We start from the raw sequence: 20,784 nt of genomic DNA on the forward strand, positions 1-20,784 counted from the left end.
ATATCGCTCGTACGGCTTTAAATAGCTTATTGGAAATTTTGCGAACATTGTAGGAACTCAAGATACATTATCAAATTATAGCCTAGTAATACAAATCAGCCAACAAAAAATAAAATTCTTGTAATCATGCCCTAGAGTTTTAAAAGCGAAACCCACAGCACCCATACACTGTAAAATTCGGGTGTAATTGGCATCACAAATACCGATTTCTGGGAGAATATACTCGGTAAAAGCAATCCTCAGGCAGAATTGAACCGTGGTTGATAAGGTTGGTTTCATCAAAGTTGGGGTAGCAAAGCACATATAGAAACCCAGACGTGTTTCTCTTCTCTCTAGTAGAGCTGAATAAGACTCTACATAATATTAATAGGCACGTGGGTTCGTTATATTTTTAACAAATCAAGCATAACCCTGATCTGAGGTCCACAAATGAATCGCGGAACTCATTAAAATTTTGATCCAGCTTCGAACAACATGCCTCAACTAAGCCTCTCACATCAAGAGCTCAGGTCTATGTCACACAAATGTGATACCCTAAACTGGTCTTTCATAGTTGAAGATCCTAACCCTGTTCTCTCTTCTAAGAAATCTAAAAACATATCTTCTCTATATAGAATAAAATAAAATAAAGATTCAGTTCAGAATAGAATTCAGAAAGACCGATCGGATTTGGCCGAGACTGATTAGAATCAAAGGGCAGGCCTCAACACTCAGAATCTCAGTTGACAACTCAACCTTCTAAGCAAGGAACACCATGAGCCAGAATTGAACCCAACACTGTACTCTAATTTTCCATTTCAGGTATAGATTTTTCATCACTCGGGACCTAAACATAGCAGCCTTATATTCACGCCCCACTATTTGTCTTCCTAAAACTTTGGCCTTCCATTCCTCTAACAAAACTTCTGCAACATGAGAGGCCAAAAGCACACAGAACTTCAAAACTGCAAACACTCTAACCCCAGGTCGCAGAAATATAAAAAAAAAACTATTAAGTAAAGAAACTCTCTGTAAGGAGAATCATAATCAAGTTACATAAGAGTTGTTTTCATTCCTCAAATATCCAAAAACTGTTCTTTCTCGCTAAGACTCAAGATTAGAAGAAAAAGCTATCACCTTTGTCCTCTCACTCTCTCTATATATCATATCTCAGTTCCAACTGGTGGGCCAGAAGGCGTGGATCCCGTACCCGGTCTTCCAATTATCGAGCTGAATCACCTTCTTGACGGCCCAGAACGACACGAACATAGCGAAGATCATGACGCCCCGCTGGACGTTGACGCTCCTGACGCGGACCAGCACTCGGGTCACGAGGGCCAGAAGGAGTCCGACGACGGTGTAGAGGGACCCGATGGCGAAGCCCTCGGCCCCGAGCTGCATCCCCGAGCCCTGGTAGAAGAACACGAGCTTGTTCGGGTCTTCTCGGTCCGCCAAAAACATGGGCATCTTCCTTATGATGTTGTGCATCGCGCCCGAGACGCTGAAGAAGTAGACGAACACCGCGCCCGCGAGCCACAGCCTCGGCTCGTGGAGGATCGTCTTTCCCGAGATCACCTTCTTGGCGGCGAACGGGGTCCAGATCAGCAGCGCCAGCGCGGCGAACGCCAGCTGGCGGCCGGAGACGATGGGGGGGCGGGCGATGGGGCCCACGGAGATCCTGGTCCTGGACTCGACGAACTCGGCCATGGCGTCGGCGAGGCGAGAGAAGTCGCCCTGGTCCATATGGTCCGAGTCCTTCGGGGATTTGGCGGAGGAGACGAGCCTGATGTGTGGGAGCGCGTTGACGCCGAAGAGAGCGAAGCTCTGCTGGGACTCCTTGAACTCGATCTCCACGAAGAAGAGCTTGCCGTGGGAGGGATCGGAGGGGTCTTTGGAGTTGGCGGCGAAGGAGGAAGCGACGACGCCGAACTCGGATCGGAGCTCTTTCAGGTGGAGCTCCTGCTTGTCGTGGAGCTGAACGGCGTCGAAGAAGACGACGAACGAGTACGGCCGGGGAATCTCGACGGCGGTGAGGAACCGGGCGAGGGAACGATCGTTCAGGTGGATCACGCCGGTGGGGGATCGGGACTGGAGTTCGAGGAGCTCCGCCACGAGGTCGCTTCTGTCGGAGGCGGAGGAGATCGCGACGATGATGGATAGGACGATGAAGATCGGAGTTAGGGTTCGGAGAGACGCCATTTTTGTTTTGTTTTTTGGAGATCGATCTTGAGGAAATCGCAAACCAAGGATATGGCGAGATGACTTTGTTTTTGGGGGCGAATCCGATTGAGCGTTGACTGTTGATGCTTTGGGTTTTTGGGTACCCGCTCTTTGTTCGGGTTTGGATTATGAATTGGGTTAAAAAAAAAAAAGGATATTTTTGAAGGTTTGATGAAGATTTTATGAATATATTTGTGGAATTTTCTTCATTTATTTTCTATGGGTGATCATTGGTTAAAGGGAAATGATTTTTGTCACGACGACTGACGACTTCCCCACCAAAAGTGATAAACACCAAAAACTGTTTAAAATTGTTCCACTTGTCACACACTCAGTGGATCGTTAAAAGTCGGACCTGTGACGAATAGCATTACTCTTGGTTAAATGTAGAGATTTTGATAAATATTAATTCGTGTCATTTTATCAAAATTAACTAAAACCTAGAAAATTCTATTCTAAAATGAGTTGTACAAAGAATATATTATTTTACATAATTTCGTAACTGATCGATAATGAAGTACATAATTTCGTGATAATTCGATCACAAAATTTTGTAATTCATGAATGATATTGAAAATTTTTGACCGGCCGTGGCCGGTCACGACATAAGAAAATAGTCACAAAAGAGTATTTTTGCAATTGACATGAATTTAGTAATATTCGTGTAAAAATCCTTTAAATGTACATCAGGTTTAGCAGATATTCTGAAATCATGTGTTTTATTTATTTATTAAAATGTCCGTAAAATTTACATAACCTTTACAGTCATCTCAATCTCTTAAACCCGTTTGGAACTCTCTTTAACGTTTAACCAGTAAGTTTATTATTTTTCTTTTGCTAACTATATTTTTATTCTTTAGTTACAACTTTCAACTACATTAAGCATCACTGCTCGGAATTCTGCTCTTTAATTGTTCTTCGGCAATTTATTTGCTACTTCAATTCAACTTTCTGTTTTTTTAGGCTTATTAGGCTTAACTTGTTGAGTTTCAACATTTATGATACTTTGTACTAGTTTATTTGGCAGTAACAGTTAGATATATTCTTTAGTAAAATCGATCAGATTTGAACTACCTTAAGGCAATTAGGTGGACTACTCGATTATGAGATTAAATTTTGCAAACTATACATAACCCAGCGAGTGCAAAAAATTAAATATCAATCATCTGTGAATGGTATTTTTACTTGAACCACAAAATCAGCTTCTTATAGGTTGGTCTATCGGGTTTAAGTCCCAGCTTCAACATTTCGTCGTGAAGTCTCATGGCCTTTCTGAGTTGACCAACACGAGAAAGGCCATGAATCACGGCCACAAACGCATCGCTGCTAAGCCGCTCGTGCTTTCGCATGTGATCGAAAACCCTAACAGCTTCTTCGACCCTATTATTATCGTCCGCAACAAGCCCCGTGAGAAGCACGTTGTAAGTCGCGACGTCCAAGCTAAGCTCCGATCTCTCCATCTTATCGTGCAACGCCATCGCCGAATCCAAGAGTCCGTTCGAACAGTAATGTTCGACGAGCGAGCGACATGAGACCGAATCCGGTAAAAGCCCTTTGTCGAGAACGACGTTAAACATTTCCCCGGCTTCGTTCCACTTCCTCTCTCTGCACAGAACCGTGAGGAATCCCGATAGTTCCGGTGCCGGGAGACTAGACCCGCTTCGTACGATCTCCATCATCAACTCGGAGGTGTTTTCGCTCTGATCTTCCTTGAGAACGAGGTGCGAAAACGCTTCGCAAGTATCGTCGGACAATACGAAGCCCTTCTCGGACATCAAGCGAAACACCCAAATCGCTCGCTCTCTTTTTCCCTCTGTAGACATTGCCTTTAAGGTGATTCCGTAGGTCGTGCCCTTCAGCGTGACTCTCTCTTCTACGGCTTTCCTAAAGAACATTTCCGCCGCGTAATTATGATCCAGGCCACAGAGCTTCTCTATCAGCTCGTCGGATTCACGTAAAGGGTCTTTGGAAAGGAGTTTGTTCTCGATCATGATGTTCATTACTCTCTCCATCATTTCGGAGCTCTCGTTTTTGCATGCTCCGTTGAGGATCGAACTGAATGTAGTGAAACCCGGGTCGAGTTTCCTATCGAGCATGTCTTGTAACCGATCAAACGCGGCTGCAAAATTTCCGTTTTTGCTGAGACAATCAACGACCTTTTCGTATATCTCGAAGCTGTAAAAACCCATGTCTACAATTTTAGCAACTCTCTCAGGCTTCCCACATTTGGTTAAAACTCGAGAAATCAGCGACCAAGTATAAGCATTCGGCGAAACCCCGATCCGAAGCATGGCTCCATAAAAACACCAAGCGAGTCTAGTCTCGTTCCTTCGCTGCATGACATCAAGCAGTTCATTGCAAGCGGTTACCGAAGGACTAAAACCCCGGACGCGCATTTCATCGAACACCTGTAAGCCCTCTCTGAACAAACCCTTCTTTCCATAATTCTCGAGAACAAAACTCAGACAAAGGGACTGGGAATCACTACCTTCGCAGGCCTCAACCATGGAATCAGCAAGAACCGGTGGTGGGTAGTTCCGAACGAGACGATCCAGAAGCGGGTCGGCGGGCTGAGAGAGGCCCGACTCGAGGGAGATCTTGATGAGGTGAGAGGCGGGTTTAAGGTCGGGTTCGAACCCGAGACGGGATTTGGCCCAGTGAAAGAATCGTAAAGCGATGTGTGGGTCGGATTTGACGCTGCGTAGGATCCGATGGAACAGCGGTGAAGTGAGCTTCGAAGAGAGGTTAAGGCTTTGAAGGAGCTGAGGCCAGTTGTGTCTCTGCAACAGAATACCTGAGATTTGGGAAGCTAGTTGGTCGTTATGGATTTTGGTTCTCCAACGTTGGAACAGAGGAGTTTTGTTATTCATCGTACGAGTGTTCTTCTAGTGACTAACTTCTACTCAATAAACTAATTTCAATTTCAAGGGATTTATTAGACGATATAATTTACCAATAATGAAAAATATATACTTATTATCTCAATATAGATGAAACATTTTTCTTTATTTATCTGAGAGGCTTCTTTTCGGACCCTTTTATGTTTAGGCATTTGAATATAATAATTTCCTACACAACTGTTCAAGTATGAGCATATACATTCACATATTTACGGCTGTATTGTAATTTGTAAGTAAGTGATCTACAAACTTTGAGCCCTCAAGTTATGAAATCATCTTAAAATTGATGGTTCGTAGAATTATCTCTCGTGTCCCCTCCTAAGTAACAAAATGCGCGTATGCTAGTTGTCCACATGTAATGTTCTGAACTCTGAGTGCTTCAGATCTAACGATTACTTAGTGATCCACATTCCACGGTTCCACCTATTAAAAAAGTTATAATTACTTTCATATTTCTGATTATTCAAAGTGCAAGGAGAAAGAGAGAGAGAGAGAGAGAGAGCAATACAGTATATTTCCTTTCCTAGACTTGATAATTGCTTCAGTATGGTCATTGACTCATTGTTCGATTCCAAATGTTTTCCTTGCGAAATTAGCAGCTATATAAATATTACAAATCATAACCCACGCCATAGTTTTTGTAATAGTCTGAGAGACCAAAACTTCACTTCGAAATTCACGAACGAATTCGTTTAACTTCTTTCGGTAAATATAATCAGTTTTCCAATATTTCTTTGCTTTTGTGTTTTTTTGTCGCAGCATAGATATGTGTGGCAGGCTATCCAACCCATATCATGTCGGTGCATAAAGCAATCAAATATGACTTTATTTGTGGGTGAGATTTAACAAAAAATATATCTTTTGTTCTCGAATTGACAAAAGTAATTCCAGTTTAGTGTTTGCTTTACTTCCTTTCCTTTGCCGTGATTTATGTTACTTGAACTAATAATAAACTATTTGGCATTAGGCAAGAGATATCTATCATAATTTAATTAAAAAAAACTTAGTCATTATTTGTAGAAGTTAAATTATATACAATATCTTATTATAGATAAAGTTGTATTTCATTTCGGTATGGTTCTTTTCTTATTAAGAATTTTTTTTTTTCAATATCTCTCTCTATCTGTCTTAGATCAACGGCAAACTCTTGCAACAAAACTCTCGTCGCAAATCCGTCTCCCACAAAAGAACATTGTCACAGAATCATCGAGCCATGCTCAGACCCGGCGTTACCTTTAAGCAACTTAGGCAGTTGCTTCAGGCCCCGTATCTTTTAAAAATTAATAGGCCTAAAAAAGGCCCATTTTTGAAATATCTCTCGTATATCAAACCCTCCTCTCTCTTTTTATTTTCGTGGACCCCATCTGATACTTTTTGTACTTATTTAATGCAATCAATCTCTCTCTCTCTCTCTCTCTCTCTCTCTCTCTCACTAGTACCCTGGAATACAATCTTTTTGCTCAAAATACACTCCAATACAATCATCTGGTACATGTCGTGCCTTATATTAACAAAGCTCTTATTCCCACAAAAAAAAAATTAATAAACAAAGCTCTTATTCTTTTAAAGTGTAAATACTAAGTACTTATTTATTACTATAACATTCAACTTTTTTTAATTACTACAAACTTAATTATTAAAATTGACTAACTTACGAATAGGTAATTACATATTAAAAAACAGCTTACAAATAAATAATAGCTAAGATATATATAAAAATAGCGAAATTTAAAGTATTTTTAAAAAATAAGTAGGTACAATTATAACAGTTTATTTATTTAGTTGGTAAGTAGTAGTTATTATTTGCTATTAATTTTTCTCTATGATAAAAAAATCGGTTTAGCTGTTTCATTTATTCTTTATTTATATTTCTTTTAACTAATTTATGTATAATAAAAAGTTAGTTTAACTGTTTAAATAAACAATGGACTAACATTCTATTTTTTTTAATCTCTTTTTAGTGATTTTATGGTCAAAATATAATTTTTTATAGTTTTTTTTTATGAAATCATAAGATGTTTTAGTTTGAAAATATGTTTGAACTGTTTAGTTATTAAATAATGGCATATATAATAATTAAAAGGAGTAAATGCTATGAAATTAATAGATTATAGACCAAAATTATCAACAAAAAAAATATCGTTACCCAAATGCTACAATGATAGAAGGTTATGAACTATTTGCATTAAAAAAAATTAAGGCCTAATTATTAATTTTCGCTTAAGGCCTCATTATGTCTAGGACCGGCCCTGGCCATGCTCCAAGCCTTTTTCTCCAAGTGTATGTAATGATATGGGCTTTGAACTTGTCTATTTTTTGTACGTATTTTATTATTTTACATTCTTGTTGCAAAATACTGATTTAGATTTTATGCAATTAATCTAGATTAATAAATAGTTTGTAAGATTTCTAAGTAAACTTTCAATTATTAGATGTTTGATAGTTGTAAATTTTTTTCATCAAGATAGTTTTAAAATTTCAGATGAGATAGGTTGTGATGATTTGCAATAGCTTAGGATGAGATGACTTGCTATGAGTTGGCAATGCCGCAATGGCATACTAGGGGATATTTACTATTATATTTGTCTTAAACAAAAAAAAAAATGCATAATTTTTCGATATTTACTAATGTATCTGTCGATTAAATCAAGAAACAAAGCATACTCTCACGTTATTCTATACGACATGTGGGCCCATCTTATATTGCAAATCGTTTGGCTGGCGAGCAATTACTCATCACTCCTCCCAATGACTACCAATTTGTTTTTGTTCATTTATTTCGATCCATGCCCATATTATTTCACACGAATTTCAACCGCCTCCTTGTAGAAGTTAAGTTGCTTATTTTGAAGCCAAACAAAAAAAAAAGTTGCTTATAAAGATAAAGTTAGAGAATTTTCCAGGGGATAACTGATTTTAGATAAATAAGTTATCATTCATTGGCAAGAAATATCTTACTTTCTAATAATTAAATTTGATCAATGCTGTTATAATTTTCTATTTATGTAAGTAATTAACTTAATTGTTATATGTATTGTATTGGAATTAATTTTGATGAAATTAATTAGTTCTATATTGATTAATTTGTTTATATATAGCTTTAGAATTTCACAGGTGATTTATTAAAGTATAGTTATGGTTTAATAAGAATAGTTAGTTTTTTTTTAATAGAATGATGATGGATTTTATCAATTCGAATATAGCAAGAGGTTGCAATTATATACTATAAGATATACTCAAATAGAAATTGGTTGGAAATTATTTTATAGTTATGCATTTTTAAATTTTCATCAGTATAGTAGCCGGCAATATATACTTGTAAAACCAATGTAGACATAAGTTAACACCCTACAAAAGAAGCAAACCACATGGCCAACATAAATTAACGGCAAAAACTGCATATATTTATCAGATTTTTTTTTTGGTATTGAATATCAACTTTGTAAGTTTCCTGTTTTGCCCTTGACGACAGTAATCATAATTTTCAAAATGGGATGATCACTTAATAATATGTGCACCACATTGACCTCCTTCACTACTATCTCTTTTCCCACCAAAATGGAAACCTCAATCCTCTCTAGAGTTTTCATTCTTCTTCCTCTTCTTCTTCTGGCTGTTTCTGTGTCCGAATCAGCCCACCCGAGCACGTCTTTCGAAGAAAACTTCGACATAATGTGGTCGGAAGATCATTTCACAACCTCGGAAGATGGGCAGATCTGGCATCTAGCTCTAGACAATGACACAGGTACAAATTCTATACATATTAACCGTATTCAAATGTGTTCTATGCAATGAAACTGACAGTTATGATTGATATTATAGGGTGTGGATTTCAAACGAAGCAAAGGTACAGATTCGGGTGGTTCAGCATGAAACTCAAGCTAGTCGGCGGCGACTCTGCCGGCATTGTCACTGCCTATTATGTAAGCACTACTACTGTGTCTCTTTGTTCTTTGACACTCCTTCAAACGCAGCGTTTTGATTGCAGCTGAGATATATAATGTGATTATTATCAGATGTGCTCGGAGAACGGTGCGGGGCCGGAGAGAGACGAGGTAGATTTCGAGTTCCTGGGGAACAGGAGTGGAGAGCCGTACCTGATTCAGACCAATATTTACAAGAACGGGACTGGCGGGCGAGAGATGAGGCATATGCTTTGGTTTGATCCAACTAAAGAGTTTCACACTTATTCGGTTCTTTGGAATAACAAGCAGCTTTTGTAAGTGCTATTTTGAAATAATACATGTCTTGATTTCCATATTTTGATATAATATCTGCCTAGCAAGTTCCTAAGAGCTGTACTACTGCTAATTTTAGTGCCATAGTCTGGTGGTCACTCTTTGAATTAATCATGGGGTCGTACCCCATGACAACCCATGTGGGATATTTTTTAAATCAAATAATCATAATGTCATTTCCCAAGTAGCTCTGCATAGGCAGATTGGATCTCTGAATCCCATTTATTTTGTTGTTGTACTTTATCATCTAATTTTGATTAGTAACATGCATCTTTTATTCTAAAAATTATTTAGCTATTGTCACAATTTAACTAATATCTGTTTTTTCTTCACATATTCAATTTTTTTTCTTTAAAAAATTAGGAAAATAGCTAACTTAAACGCTTGACATCGCTAAATAGCCGACGTTTGGTAAATCTTAGATAAATAGCCGTAAATGATTATGTGACCTAATATAAGAAAGTGGTCATTTACCAAAGATTTACGTCTGTAAATATATGAAAGTGTCTATTTACCTAAGATTTATCAAACGTTAATAATTTAGCAATGTTAAACGTTTAAATTGGTTATTTTTCTAATGGACCTTTTTTTTTTTTATATATATAAGTATTTATCTTTCACATATCCATTCATCTGACTTTTCTTTTTTTTCAAATATGATATAATTTCACAGATTTTTAGTAGACAAAGTAGTGATAAGGGTGTTCCAAAACAACGGGAAAGAGAACAATTTCTTCCCGAACGAGAAGCCGATGTACTTGTTCTCGAGCATATGGAACGCGGACGACTGGGCGACGAGAGGAGGGCTCGAGAAGACGGATTGGAAGAAGGCGCCGTTCGTGTCATCGTACAAGGACTTCAACGTCGACGCGTGCCAATGGGAGGACCCGTACCCGAAATGCGTATCGACCACCACAGACAACTGGTGGGACCAACGCGACGCGTGGTACCTCTCCGATTCGCAGACGATTGACCACGCTTGGGTGCGCAGAAACCTCGTCATATACGATTATTGCCAGGATACCGAGCGCTACCCAACCTTGCCCGAGGAGTGCTTGCTCAGCCCTTTGAACTAGCACTATTCATATGTCTGCTTTTTTTTTTTTTTTTTTTTTTTAATGTGGGGCCATTTGCCTATCCGGTGGATTATTCAGTTACTTGCTGAAAGGTAGAATATAATCTATTCTTTTTACGTTAGCATTAATAAAAATGTGTTAAGAAATTCAAATATGAAGCCGAACCATAGAGCATGGTATTTAAAAATAGGGTGATGTAACTAACTAGTCTTATGAATTTTTGCAAAATAGTCAAAGTTTGTCTTAATTTAATGAAATAGCAAAAATGTGCAACAATCTGATTTAAAAAAAAAAAATTTGACTCCAAGATTAATTTTTTTGAAAGTGTTATATTGCTTATAATAATCGTCAAAAATTTTAATCTCGACTATTAAAAAAATTTTGAAAACGTAAATTTGACTACTTTACTAAAAAGTTGAAACTTTGGCTATTTTGCAAATCAATAAGTTTCAAATAGTTATTTTGTAAAAAAATTTCTTAAAAATATAATAATATTTAGCTTAACATATCACTTTTATAAAAAAGGGCAAAAAAAAATATATTAACAAATGTGAAATTGACAAACAATTTAACACTAAGTCAACACGTATGCCGTTCTTATTCTTACATTATGTAATATATCGGGTATTCTAAATTTAATATGGATTTTAATTTATATTTCATTCTTATATAACATACACTCAATTACAATAGATATTTATGCTACTTCAAACAAAACAAAAAAACAAATTGTTAATCGTGTTTTTGGATTAGCATTCAGAACCGTCCGTGGTTCGATCTAGGGTCCGACCCTATGATCGCACGTGGGTTAGGTGTGGTGAAGTTCTTCTATTCTCGTCGTCCTTGCCTCACCGGAAAGTGGTTTCCGGCTCCTCATCTCTTCATCAATCGTCGGTTTTCGTGTTCTTCACATTCTTCGTGTTCTTTCGCGTTCTTCGTGTTCTTCAACCTGAGAATCAAGAAACATGAACTAGGGGGCGCGGAGGGTTTTCCTCCGACGCGCGTTCCGACGCTCAACATTAGCAAAGGTGGGGGGTCTTATCTCATCTCCAGAGGGTAGAGAGAGAGGATATGTTTCTCTAGTGAGAGAGAGGCATAGTTTTTCAAGTCCCGAGAGAACTCACCTTGAGAATGGATGTAGAGGAGTATTTATAGGATCTTGAGTCTGCAAAGTCATAGACACTTGGTCGGAGGGATCATCTGGTTATGTGGATTTTACAGGAGGAATCCTCCGATTTTGTGGGTTCTACCAAAGGGATCCTCCGGTTTTGTGGGTTCTATCGGAGGGATCCTCCGGTTTTGGGGATTTTACCAGAGGGGTCCTCCGATTTTGTGGGTTCTACCGGAGGAATCCTCTGGTTTTATGGATTTTACAAGATGGGTCCTCCGGTTTTGTGGGTTCTACCGGTGGGATCCTTCGGTTTTGGAGATTTTACCGGAGGGGTCCTCCGGTTTTGTGGGTTCTACCGGAGGAATCCTTTGTTTTGTGGATTTTACCAGAGGAATCCTCTGGTTTTGTGGGTTCTACCAGAGGGGTCCTTCGGTTTTTGGAGTCCTGGCGGAGGGGTTCTCTAGTTTAGGACTTTTGACGAAGGGATCCTCTGGTCTTGATGTTTCGGCAGAAGGATCTTTCGGTTTTATGTCGTTTTTTACTCTCGGGGTGTCATTTTTACTTCATGAAAAATATGGCATAACATTAACCCCCCAGTTTCTTGTACGACTTGTCGTGCGGGAAATTTGTCTTGTGTTCCCCGAAAGCTTCGTGATTGATGTCTTTAGATCATTTGATCTTGTGACTTGGAGACATATCTCGTACTAGTGCGCTTCGCGGAGTGCAACTTTGCAAAATGTGACCTCGTAAGGCTGATCACGTAGGATTGTGTCTCGTAAGTCATATTACGTAAAGCTTGATCATGTAGGATTGAGTCTCATGGGACGTGGCCTTGTTTAGTTTTGATTAGTTTAGGTTAATTGAAATTGTCAAATTGAAATTGTAATTAGTTTAATAATATGTTTAGGTTGTTTAGTTTTGATTAGTTTAGGTTAATTGAAATTGTCAAATTGAAATTGTAATTAGTTTAATAATATGTATTAAATTGTTAATCATGAAATTAAAATTAGTTATGTTATTGTATAATTTAGTTTTATTTCACACATTTTTTTATAAATGAGTATAGATTATTGTATTTTTGTTGTAAACGAGCCACGGAGGTTCTGTTTAGGGTTTAGTTGATTATTAGGATAGTTTTGGATGATTTGTATATGCTTTTAAATGAGTTTGCAGGTTTTTGGTTTGTTAGTATTATAGGGGAAACTCTGCCGCCTACGACTCGTGATTGGAGTGAAGTGACGCCCCAGACGTTGGCTGCTATATATTTTGAGCGCACTTCATTCCGAGTTCAGATTTGTGTACACGGATCCTGACACCGGCGAGGATCTGCCTGCAGATTGCTATAAAAATACGATTGATCAGGCTATCATTCGGAATTCCAAGATCAGGCGACGCAACCAGAAGTCCAAGCTATCAGAGAAGTTCAGGTTGGAGTTTTGTGGGAGCAAAGAAAACGCTAAGGCGGAAACACCACCGGGATATAAGAAAGAGGATTGGGAGGCGGTGGTAGACGCATTCGCAACTGACGATTGGAAGGTACGTAATGTATGATTGTAATAAATCACAATATCTTTATCAGATTGAATAATGACAAAATTAATTATTTGTAGAAAAAATCTAATCGCAACAAGGAGAATTCGAAGAAGAAGAAGACAAGGTCGACTCAAGGATCTCTTTCTTTCTTGGCTCATCGTCATTTGAACGTCAGTTATTCTAATTTTGAAATACTTAATTTGAAATAAATTCAATACTTATATTTTCATAACAATTGCAGAGTAAGGATGATGGGACTTTGGGCTCCGCGTTAACGACGTGGGAGCAAAAAACCATAATAGAAAAGGTGAATGGACGACAGATTAGGCGAGACGAGCACATGTAAGTCATATGTGATAATTACGATTACGTTACTTACATAATAATTCATTTTTAATAATTTTTCTTATGTGTAAAGGCGCGGATAATTACTCTACTGGCGGATCTTCAGCGACAAGCAGAAGAGCAAGGCGTAGTCTTTAACCAGGACGACGCAGAGGAGCACGCGATGCTAGAAATTCTCGGGAACCGTCAAGATTGGTACGTTGGAATAGGTCCAGCGGTCCCGAGATCATCTTGGGCTATTGCTCAGGCTCAGGACGAAAGCTCGTCGTCAGGCTCAGGCTCGTCGCGGCGCCGCGTTCCAGATCCAGTGGTTGGCGAGCTCCAAGCTCAGGTGGCGGCACAACAACTTGCTATGGATGAGATGAGGCGAGCCTAACAACAGCAGATGGAGGAGATGCAGTGACAACTGTTCGCGTTCACGCAGCAGTTTTCGCCCTTGCCTCAGATGTCGTCCGGCGCGATGCCACAGATGCCTCAGATGTCGCCCGGCATGTTGCCACGGATGCCTCAGACGACGCCGTCGCCTCAAATGCACTCGTTGCCTCAGACAACGCCGCCATCAGTTTCAATGGCAGATGCTCAGACGACGCCGCCAGCTTCAGCAGAATTCCAGTGAGAGCGTACGAGCGGCAGTGCACGAGGAGGTAGCAGCAGTTCCGGAGGAAGATTTGGCGGAAGAGGGAGTAAAACATTCAAGGAGTGGTTTACAAACCGAGGAAAAGGAAAGGGAAAAGAATGAACATTTTTTTTAATTATTTGTCGTACATTATAATAATTATTGTAATCGAACAACAAATGTTTAGTTTTTATTATTATTATGAATATTAATTAATGAATTTTCTAATTAATAAACTATTTAGTAAGTATTATTTTATTATAATCATAGAATTTATAAGCATAATAAACCAAAAAAAAAATTAAAAAAAAAACTATCGGGTGCGACTATCCGCACCCGAAAATTGAGCGGGTAGACCTTTGGATGCGAATAGTCGCACCCAAAGGTTTGGCTGGTAGGCCTTTGGGTGCGAAAAGTCGCACCCAATGGCCTTCCCGCGGACTTTTTCGCACATCTTTTCTGACTTATGGGTGCGAATTTGGGTGCGGAAAACCGCACCTAAAAGTCGCACCTAAAAATCATGACCATCGGGTGCGACTTTTCGCACCCATCACCTTTAGGTGCGAACTTTCGGGTGTGACAAAGTCGCACCTAAAGTCGCACCTGAAGGTATCATTGGGTGCGACTTTTGACTTTTAGGTGCGAAAAAAGTCGCACCCAATGATGTTTTTTGTACTAGTGGTTTATTTTTTTCTAATTAGATTTGGCAAAAAAATAATTACAGCTATAACTATGGTTAAGCTAAATTCTACAACTAAGATTAAACTGAGTTGTGATTGGAGCGTCATCTCTAACACCTAACACTTATAGGCTCGAAGCGTGCAAAGATATAAAACTCCTCTCGGCATAGAGAATACATTGGAAACAACTGGCCCTAGCTAATTAGAATCTCACGGCGTTGAAGAATGAATAATAAAAAAAAAAAAATATATATATATATATATATATATATATATATATATATATATATAGCATGAACTGTTTTATAAATGATTAGATAATTTAATTATACTAAAAATTTGACACATAAATCAAAATGACCACGTGCCTATGCCTAGTTCTCCTTTAAACATATTGAAATTCAATAATAACAATAAACAACAAATCCGACTATAAAAGTGTAACGGTAGGAGCATTGAAAAGTTGTAAAAAAATTCATAACAAAATTATAAAAAAAAAACATATCCTCCCTTGAACCAAGTTTAATCTATATGCTTAAACTGCTTTAATAAATATCACGGGTATATGTATATTAAGCCGTATTAAGTGAAGTGGGGTTCATGGACAGTTGTCGAGGACCATTAATTTTTTAATCTACTTGGCTAAGAGCCTAAGGTTATGGAACTCAATATAACATTCAGCGAATAGTGAGTGGTCTCCTTTTTCTTTTGAGAACTAACATCAGTGATCCAATATTGACTAAATCTTTCAAGACTCCCGGATGATTACGTTGATTAATAATTCGACAAGTTTGAGACTGACATGTATTTGTTTTATTTTATATTTACACTCCTATTACTTTGCAAAGTAGTGTTTTGCCACTGGTCCCATTTCTCTAATAAGTGCTGACAGACGAATTTTCCAATCTTAATACAAAGTTCTATCAACTTCATTTTCGTTTCCTTGTTTGGCCTTTCTATCAAATTATAGTAACGTGTCAGATGATAAAGCCACTACGGGTGCAGATAAGTTTATACAAATTATCCTCTTGTCAACCATTCATAATTAAGAAGAGAAAAATAAAAGAAAATGCCTAATTAATTATGCACACCTAGTCTACGACTTAGTCAACTAAAATTACTGGTTTTATATTACGATCATTTTTGCAACTCCATCTGAGTTGCTATTATTCACTTCAATCACCATAGAAAAGCTACTACTATATAATATACTATTCATAATTATTATATATATATTTCATCATGTGGATATCATATGTGAATCTGGGCATACACATAATTGTATTGATGAGAGTGACACTCGCAGCGGCGGAATCAGGGAAAGCAAAAAACCTAACAGAAAACTGCCCAGAAGACCACGCTCACTGCGAGGACGTCAAAATCTCATACCCTTTTGGCGTCTCTCAAAATTGCTCTCTCGGACCCAACTTCCTCGTCACTTGCGACAAATCCTCCGTGCCATACAGAGCCTATCTGGCAGCCGGAAGCTACAGGGCCGTCGTAAAAAACGTTCGGCTCCGCAGCGCCGAGCTCGAGATTCTTCAGCCCCACGTGGCCAAAATATGCCCTGGCTCGTCCGACGCGATCGAAAACCCGTACTATACGGCTTCGTTCCCGCCGAATCTCACGATCTCCGAGTCCAAGAACGAGCTCTTCTCCGTCGGCTGCGATGCCAACGCGACGCTCGAGGGTTTCGCCGCCGAGAAGAGGCTCACGGTGAGTTCCGGGTCCGGGTGCCGGAGCGGGGTGAAATCGATCGGCCGAGCGGATATTCCGATGGGGCTCAGAAACTTCACCGTGTCGCTGACCGGCGATCGCTTCGCCGACCAGGACCGGCCGTGCAGTTTCGGTTTCGTGGCCTCCACAGCCGGGTTCGGGTTCGATAATTTGTCGAGGACCAATAATGGTTTTGACGCGGTGGCGATGTTTCCGATGGTGGTCGAGTGGTCCGTCGGCGACGTGGGGTGTGACGTGGCGGTGAAGCTTGAGGATTACGCTTGCTTGGGTAAAAACAGCAAGTGCGTTGACTCTCCAACTGGGATCGGCTACGTTTGTCAGTGCTTGCCTGGTTTTGATGGGAATCCATACTATCCTGATGGCTGTCTAGGTAATTATATAATGATTATATATGAACAAATTCTCTTGGCCGGCTCAGTGGCCATAGCCACAATTTTTTTTTTTTTTTTTTTTTTTTTTGGAGGTTTTCACAAAATAAAATACTTATCGTCTAAATAATTGGTTAAAAATACTTGGTAGAACTATGTATTAAAATTTAATTTTAATAATCATTCAATTAATTTCTTTTTGGGTAAATAAATTAATATATATATATATATATATATATATATCTTGTTAATTTATATTCCTACCAATATTAGCATGTGATTTTTTTATGAACAAATTATATATTTTCTAACTGCGTATGTATGCCTACAATTAATGGGACAGATTCAGCTTTTTTTTTTCTTCTTTTTTTTTTTTGGGTTAAAGCATGAATAAAAAGTATTGTATGATATTGAATATATATGAAGAAACATGCAATGAATGTTTTTTTTTAAATGTTTTTATATATAAATGTAATATTTATTTAAATAAATTAATACGATATCTAATATATACGAATATTACAATTTAAATACTAAAAGTTATAAAAATTAGTCAGAATTAAAATAATCATACAGGCGGTGGGTTGATTAAGTAGTAAATACTAAAACCATGTATTATAGTAGAATGTTAAACAAACGGTATAAACTGTTTACACACACACACACACACACACACACACACACACACACACACACACACACACACACACACATATATATACACACACACAAGTACAACTGAATGAAAATATAAGTAAATAGTAAAATAATTTATTTTAACAAATTATATAATATGTAGATTTATAATTTAAATTTCCATCTAGATATTGTAACATATATATTTGTATAATAAAATTAATGCATATATATATTATATATATAATTCAAGGAAAAGTTCATTTAAAAATAAAATAAATAAATAAAATAATAAAATCTAATACAACAAGTATTTGGTTCTGTAGCGTGCGGAAATGATTGCCCAAATGATTCTCCACTTCAAGGCGAACAAAAGAATCACCACCACAAAACCAAAAAAGATATCGTGATTGGAGTTGCCGTGTCGGTATTATTTCTCATCACGGTGGTGTTAGGAATTCTTTGGAGGACGAAATATAGGAGAACAACAACAAGGGAAACAGGTCTTTAAAAATAATGAATTATTTGAATAAAATCGTAATCGTCCATTTTCAACATGAAAAACAATATATACGTAATATGACGAGGCTTATAATTTTTTGTGGAACAGAGTTGAGAGGGATGGGCGTGCAAACCGGTGTGTTCACCTACGCGCAAATTAAAACTGCGACCAATAACTTCAATCTCGCTAATAAAATCGGCGAAGGCGGTTTCGGACCCGTTCACAAGGTACATGCCCGAAAATATTTTTCTTGGGAAAATTCCACAAAAACCACTCAAATACCTCTAATTTTTTTTTTTTTTTTTTTTTTTTTTGTAATTTTCTTATGCTTTTCCTTAAATAACTAAAAAAAAGTGAAATGAAACGGTAAACATTGCAACTATAATAAAATAAATAACAATAATATAAATGTAAACTGATCGCGGAATATTATTCGATATAATTAGTATAAGAATACGAAATAAGATATTTTCATAATTTTTTTAAAATAAAATAGTCGGATAATTTTCACTCTTCTTTGTTTTTTACCATAAGAAGATGAATAATGAGAATGAATTGAATTCTTATTAGATTGATTGTGATTCTCATTAAGTCGATAGACGCATTGTATTTGCTTAACTGAAATTATAACAACTAACAAATCATTAACTAATTACAATCCACTTGCATAAGCCATCTGGTACTCTAACCAACTCATATGGCATTGGCAAGTGAACTCTCTTCTTGATTGACGTGAACTATACTGCAGGGTACAATGCGTGACGGTACTATAATCGCTGTGAAGCAACTCTCGTCGAGATCAAAGCAAGGAAACCGAGAATTCGTGACCGAGATAGGCTTGGTTTCGGGGCTCAACCACCCGAATCTTGTAACATTGTACGGATGCTGTATCGATAAAAACAAGTTGTTTCTAGTCTACGAGTACATGGAAAACAACAGTCTTGCTCGGTGCTTGTTCTGTGAGTCTAATCTAATCATTATCAAGAGCTAATAGTAATACTAATTTTAAGATCATCAATCTTTTCCTAACTATATTCAATTCTTACTCCAGATAAAGAACAACTGATCTTAGACTGGTCTTTGAGGAAGAAGATTTGTATAGGAGTCGCGAAAGGTCTGGCTTTCTTGCACGAGGGATCGGTGCTTAAGGTAGTCCATAGAGACATCAAAGCCACCAATATACTACTCGATAAGGACTTTGGTGCGAAGATCGCGGACTTTGGTTTAGCCAAGCTCAACGAGGATGAAAACACTCACATGAGCACCAGAATCACCGGGACCGTGTGAGTATTAGTTTTAGCGTATTGGTTCAAAGATTTTATTTTGTTTTATCTTATTTTATTTTATTTTTCTGTAGTGGATACATGGCTCCAGAGTACGCGCAATGGGGTCACCTAACCTTCAAAGCAGACGTCTATAGTTTTGGTGTTGTCGCACTGGAAATCGTTGCCGGGAAAAGCAACATGAAATTCCAATCTATAAACGCAAATTGCATTTGCCTTGTAGATCAGGTAACACCGCATTTATTAACTATAACACCGACGAAAAAAAGTAGTGAAATAAATTGCATTTTTGTGCCACTTTTATGTTTTTTTTTTCCTTTCATGTAGCTTTCAGGGGTTCGATTTTCCATGAAAAATAGGGTGGAAAATGTTATTTATCCAAATTTTTACATGTAGCGCTCACGTTTGTTTGTGTCTATTTTCTCACTTTCTTTCTCTCTTATTTTTCATGAGTTTTAATTACACAACATATAATTTCAATTTTTCTTTTATTTTCCTTTCCATTTGCCTTTTCCCTCATATTTAACTCTCTTTTATTTTCTGGATTCGAAACAGAGCCATAAATATCTAAAACTAGCACGCCGTTGGAACAAAATGTGACAGTTATTAATAATGATCATTCCCTGCAACTCTATATATATATACGTGAGATTGATTTAAAGTCGTTTTACAGGCCCTTGATATGCAGCAGAATGGAGGCAATTTATTGGAATTGGTGGACCCAAATTTTGGCTCGGATTTAGACGAGAACGAGGCCCTTCTAGTGATCAAAATCGCGTTGATGTGCGTAAATCATTCACCGGCGCTGAGGCCTACAATGTCCGAAGTAGTAAGCATGCTCGAGATAGGAATTGATTCTGTTCGTAAACCGATGATCGGCGATCAACACAGCAGCTTTGACGGTCAAAATATGGCCGACCTAAGGGACTCGGGGGATCAGGCTGTGGGACGGAACCCGGAAGAAGAGTCTCAAAGTATCGTTCGATCAAAAGATATGATCACAATTAGTACGGAAGCCTCTTGTTCACCACCTCCCAAGGATCTCTATCCAATTGATTAGCGATGTATAGTTACTTGTATACAGGGCCGGCCCAAACTCACCGGGGGCCCTAGGCGATTCAATATTTTGGGGCCCTAAAATACTAATAAAAATTTAAATTTTTAGGGTAAAAATGTAAATTTTTTAAAAAATGGGCCAAAAGTGTAAATTTTTAGGGTAAAAAATGTAAATTTTCTTAAAAATAGGCAAAAAGTGTAAATTTTTGGGACCCATCTACATATGCGGCCCTAGGCCTGGGCCTAGCCCGCCTTAGCCCAGGGCCGGCTCTGCTTGTATACTAAATATAGAATATATATTTTCTGTGATATCTACAGTCACAATTTGAGGTCATAATATATCTACAGTTTTATTTGTTAGCCCACCCGCCTAGAGGAGTGGCGAGGACCCTTCTCGCCCACGCTGAGGGATTCTCGCTAAAGATGGTTAAAACTAACCAGTTAGACCGGTTAAAATTTGCCGGTCACCGGTTAAAATTACCTGTTACAATTGAGAGGTTATAA

At 38.1% G+C, this 20,784-nt stretch overlaps 4 protein-coding genes across 4 annotated transcripts; 2 read left to right on the forward strand and 2 right to left on the reverse strand.

Moving 5' to 3' along the window:
- Positions 1-937: 937 nt before the first annotated feature.
- Positions 938-2,310, reverse strand: LOC149386274 (putative dolichyl-diphosphooligosaccharide--protein glycosyltransferase subunit 3B). Its single transcript, XM_089625941.1, has one exon. The coding sequence runs from the start codon at positions 2,176-2,178 to the stop codon at positions 1,150-1,152; it is 1,029 nt and encodes a 342-aa protein (XP_089482067.1). The 5' UTR covers positions 2,179-2,310; the 3' UTR covers positions 938-1,149.
- Positions 2,311-3,266: 956 nt separating this feature from the next.
- LOC149386275 (Tetratricopeptide repeat (TPR)-like superfamily protein) lies at positions 3,267-5,096 on the reverse strand. The gene has a single exon (XM_089625940.1). The coding sequence runs from the start codon at positions 5,067-5,069 to the stop codon at positions 3,381-3,383; it is 1,689 nt and encodes a 562-aa protein (XP_089482066.1). The 5' UTR covers positions 5,070-5,096; the 3' UTR covers positions 3,267-3,380.
- A 3,506-nt stretch (positions 5,097-8,602) lies between these two features.
- Positions 8,603-10,617, forward strand: XTH8 (xyloglucan endotransglucosylase/hydrolase 8). Its single transcript, XM_089626099.1, has 4 exons — positions 8,603-8,844; positions 8,922-9,022; positions 9,116-9,318; positions 10,011-10,617. The coding sequence occupies exons 1-4, from the start codon at positions 8,610-8,612 to the stop codon at positions 10,411-10,413; spliced, it is 942 nt and encodes a 313-aa protein (XP_089482225.1). The 5' UTR covers positions 8,603-8,609; the 3' UTR covers positions 10,414-10,617.
- Positions 10,618-15,809: 5,192 nt separating this feature from the next.
- LOC149386277 (cysteine-rich receptor-like protein kinase 19) lies at positions 15,810-20,324 on the forward strand. Its single transcript, XM_089627212.1, has 7 exons — positions 15,810-16,805; positions 17,766-17,942; positions 18,050-18,168; positions 18,690-18,900; positions 18,993-19,224; positions 19,299-19,452; positions 19,898-20,324. Exons 1-7 carry the CDS (start codon positions 15,941-15,943, stop codon positions 20,282-20,284), a joined length of 2,145 nt encoding a protein of 714 aa, XP_089483338.1. The 5' UTR covers positions 15,810-15,940; the 3' UTR covers positions 20,285-20,324.
- The last annotated feature ends 460 nt before the right edge of the window (positions 20,325-20,784 follow it).

This window comes from Urtica dioica, chromosome 9, assembly GCF_054948205.1.
Source record: "Urtica dioica subsp. dioica isolate 48M chromosome 9, U.dioica_male_clone48M_v1_H2, whole genome shotgun sequence".
Classification (NCBI taxonomy): Eukaryota; Viridiplantae; Streptophyta; class Magnoliopsida; order Rosales; family Urticaceae; genus Urtica; species Urtica dioica.